A 4,037-nucleotide genomic window follows, 5' to 3' on the forward strand; every position below is an offset into this window, starting at 1 on the left:
AGAGCCCTTCTGGGTCAAACCACTGAGGGTCCATCTGCTCCAGCCTCCTGTCTCACACAGGGGCCAGCCAGTTCCCCTGGAGGGCCAACAGCAGGGCAGAGAGGCTGAGGCCTTCCTAAGAACAGAACAAGAGCCCTGCTAGGTCAGACCAGGGAGGGTCCACCTAGTCCAGCACCCCGTCTCACACAGGAGCCAGCCAGTTCCTCTGGAGGGCCAACAGCAGGGCAGAGAGGCTGAGGCCTTCGTAAGGACATCAGAAGTGCCCTGCTGGGTCAGACCAAAGGTCCATCCAGTGAAGCATCCTGCCTCACACAGGGGCCAACCGGTTCCTCTGGAGGGCCAACAACAGGGCAGAGAGGCCGAGGCCTTCATAAGAACATCAGAAGAGCCCTGCTGGATCAGACCAGTGAGGGTCCATTTAGTCCAGCCTCCCGTCTCACACAGGGGCCAACCAGTCCCTCTGGAGGGCCAACAGCAGGGCAGAGAGGCCGAGGCCTTCCTAAGAACAGGACAAGAGCCCTGCTAGGTCAGACCAGGGAGGGTCCACCTAGTCCAGCACCCCGTCTTACACAGGAGCCAGCCAGTTCCTCTGGAGGGCCAACAGCAGGGCAGAGAGGCTGAGGCCTTCGTAAGAACCTCAGAAGAGCCCTGCTGGATCAGAGCAGTGAGGGTCCATCTAGTCCAGCATCCTGTCTCACCCAGTGGCCAGCCAGTCCCTCTGGAGGGCCAACAACAGGGCAGAGAGGCCGAGGCCTTCCCCGGATGTTGCGTCCTGGCTCTGGGATTCAGAGCTTGACTGCCTCTGAATGTGGAGGTTCCCCTCAGTCACCACGGCTAATAGCCATTGATAGATTTCTCCTCCATGAATCTGTCTGATCCCCTGAATCTGAACCTTTTAAAGCTGTTTGTTCCTGTGGCCATCACTCCATCCTCTGGCAGCGAATCCCACATTTGAATCCCTCTCTGTGTAAAGTAGTCTCTCCTTTTGTCTGTCCTGAACCTACTGCCCGTCAGCTTCATCGGATGCCCCTGAGTTCTACTTTTTTCGGAGAGGGAGGAAAAGTTCTCAGTGTCCGCTCTCTCCACTCCATGCATAGTTTTATAAACCTCTATCGTGTCCCCCTTTAGTCGTCTCTTTTCTACATGCAAGGCTTTTTTTTTCTGGGGGAACACACCGAAATGGACTTCCGGAACCTCTTCGACGAAATTCTTTTTAAAACGTTTTAAAAGTTCGTGCGTTTTCAGTATACAGATTGAAACATTCGTTTCCCTCTAGAGAGTTCCGGCACCTCTTTCTTCAAAAAAAAAAAGAACCAAAAAAACCCAGGCCTGTCTAAACGGAAAAGTCCCAGACTCTTCAGCTTTTCCTCATAGGGCATTATTTCGAACCCAGGCTCCTCTTCTCCAACGCATGAGCTGGGACCCCGCATCCACCCCATGGGAGGAAGAAGAACAGATTGGATTTCTACCCCGCCCTTCACTCCCCAAAGGTGTCTCAGAGTGGCTCACAAACTCCTTTCCCTCCCCCTCCCCACAACAGACGCCCTGTGAGGTAGGTGGGGCTGAGAGAGCTCTGACAGAGACTGCTCTTTTTCAAAAACAGCTCTTATCAGAACCACAGCTTGCCCAAGGTCATCCAGCCAGGTGCAAGTGGAGAAGTGGGGAATCAAACCCGGTTCTCCCAGCTTAGAGTCCACGCCCTTAACCACTACACCAAACTGACTCTCAGAAGAAGAGGAGGAAGGAGGAGGAGGAGATTGGATTTCTACCCCGCCCTTCACTACCCAAAGGTGTCACAGAGCGGCTTACAAACTCCTTTCCCTTCCCCTCCCCACAACAGGCACCCTGTGAGGTGGGTGGGGCTGAGAGAGCTCTGACAGAAACTGCTCTTTTTCAAGAACAGCTCTTATCAGAGCTACTGCTTCCCCAAGGTCACCCAGCCAGGTGCAAGTGGAGGAGTGGGGAATCAAACCCGGTTCTCCCAGATTAGAGTCCGCACACTTAACCACGACACCAAACAAGCCCCCCAACCCCCAGCTCTGCCCCACATCCACGCGCCCAATCCATTACCTGTGATCTCCCCCTTCTGCACGGTGAAGGGGATGACCAGGTTGAAGGGCCGCAGCATGGAATCCACGCTCTCCGGAGGGGCGACGGGCTCGTCCGTGGCCTGGTGAGGAGTCCGGAAAGGGGGAGCAGGGAGAGAAAACAGGCCAGGGTGGTAGAGAGAGAGAGAGAGAGAGAGCGCTAAGTACAGAGCACAAAACAGCATCCAAGGAGAAGTGAAGGAGAAGGAGGACCATGGCCCCAACAGAGCTGGGGGTGGAACAAGCAGGTCGAAGGAGGCAGAGCTGCAAAAGGACAGCGTGAAAGCAAATATATATATATATACACCCCAAGAAAGAGGAAAGAAAATGGCCCCAGGTGGGGAAATGGCAGGCTGCTATTTCTACCGAATCAGACCCTGGGTCCATCAAGGTCAGTATTGTCTACTCAGATTGGCAGAGGTTCCCGAAATCTCAGGCGGAGGTCTTTCCCATCACCTCCTGCCTGGTCCTTTTTAACTGCAGATGGCCAGGATTGAACCTGGGACCTTCTGCATGCCAGGCAGACGCTCTGCCACTGAGCCACAGCCCCTCTTTACAGCTCTCCAGGGTCTCAGGCGGAGGTCTCTCCCATCACCTCCTGCCTGGTCCTTTTTAACTGCAGATGGCCAGGATTGAACCTGGGACCTTCTGCATGCCAGGCAGACGCTCTGCCACTGAGCCACAGCCCCTCTTTACAGCTCTCCAGGGTCTCAGGCGGAGGTCTCTCCCATCACCTCCTGCCTGGTCCTTTTTAACTGCAGATGGCCAGGATTGAACCTGGGACCTTCTGCATGCCAGGCAGACGCTCTGCCACTGAGCCACAGCCCCTCTTTACAGCTCTCCAGGGTCTCAGGCGGAGGTCTCTCCCATCACCTCCTGCCTGGTCCTTTTTAACTGCAGATGGCCAGGATTGAACCTGGGACCTTCTGCATGCCAGGCAGACGCTCTGCCACTGAGCCACAGCCCCTCTTTACAGCTCTCCAGGGTCTCAGGCGGAGGTCTCTCCCATCACCTCCTGCCTGGTCCTTTTTAACTGCAGATGGCCAGGATTGAACCTGGGACCTTCTGCATGCCAGGCAGACGCTCTGCCACTGAGCCACAGCCCCTCTTTACAGCTCTCCAGGGTCTCAGGCGGAGGTCTCTCCCATCACCTCCTGCCTGGTCCTTTTTAACTGCAGATGGCCAGGATTGAACCTGGGACCTTCTGCATGCCAGGCAGACGCTCTGCCACTGAGCCACAGCCCCTCTTTACAGCTCTCCAGGGTCTCAGGCTGAGGTCTTTCTCATCACTTCCTGCTTGGTCCTGGTGTCCATATCACACCTGTTCAAGCCAGGGCTCCGGGGGTGTCATTTCGCACTTGCCCAAGGAAACCTGTTGAGTCGGGGGCATAGAAGGTGGGCCAAGATTTGGGTACAGTCCTGACAGCTTGGATACCAGATACTCTGCGGGGACAACACCAGGAGAACCGCTGCTGCCCCGCCCCCCGGGGAGAAGGAGAGAGGCAGCAAGAACAGAGAGAGGCTGAGAGGCAAGGACAGGCTCTTGGTACCCAGTGTGTGGGGTAGCCAGCACCGGCATGGTGAGCCGGGAAAGGCTGCTGGAGTTGGACGCTGTTGCAGGGCTCCTCGACGTGGGGGGCGGCGTCACAGGCCTGGTGGGAAGTAAGGGACAGGTCAATAGAAGCGCCGGCAACACAGCCACCCGTGGAGATCCACGGAACTGTCGGGTGTCCGGAGTAGAGATGTGAAGGTCCGGAAAAAACCCGGAAAAATTGGGGGGGAAACATTTTTTTCCCGTTTTTTTCCTGAAGCCTTTTTTTGTTTTTTCCCGAAAAATTAGAAAAATTGAAAAAAGAAAAAAGAAAAGAAATTGATTATGGAATGTTTTGTTTTAACATGATGAATAAAATATTTTAAGACAAGGTGATCAAATATTTTCTTATATATATA

The 4,037-nt window shown here is 54.7% G+C and overlaps 1 protein-coding gene across 1 annotated transcript in view; it reads right to left on the reverse strand.

Annotated features, from left to right (window-relative positions):
• Nucleotides 1–4,037, reverse strand: part of FLNC (filamin C) — a 96,550-nt gene that overhangs the window by 31,841 nt on the left and 60,672 nt on the right. The window contains exons 28-29 of the mRNA XM_015419014.1: nt 3,638–3,739; nt 2,071–2,170 (exon numbers count right to left, since the gene is read on the reverse strand). Coding sequence (XP_015274500.1) covers nt 2,071–2,170; nt 3,638–3,739 — 202 coding nt within the window. The remainder of the gene's footprint in view (nt 1–2,070; nt 2,171–3,637; nt 3,740–4,037) is intronic.

Source organism: Gekko japonicus, unplaced genomic scaffold (genome assembly GCF_001447785.1).
Source record: "Gekko japonicus isolate JY-2015 unplaced genomic scaffold, Gekko_japonicus_V1.1 scaffold3687, whole genome shotgun sequence".
In the NCBI taxonomy this organism is placed as follows: domain Eukaryota; kingdom Metazoa; phylum Chordata; class Lepidosauria; order Squamata; family Gekkonidae; genus Gekko; species Gekko japonicus.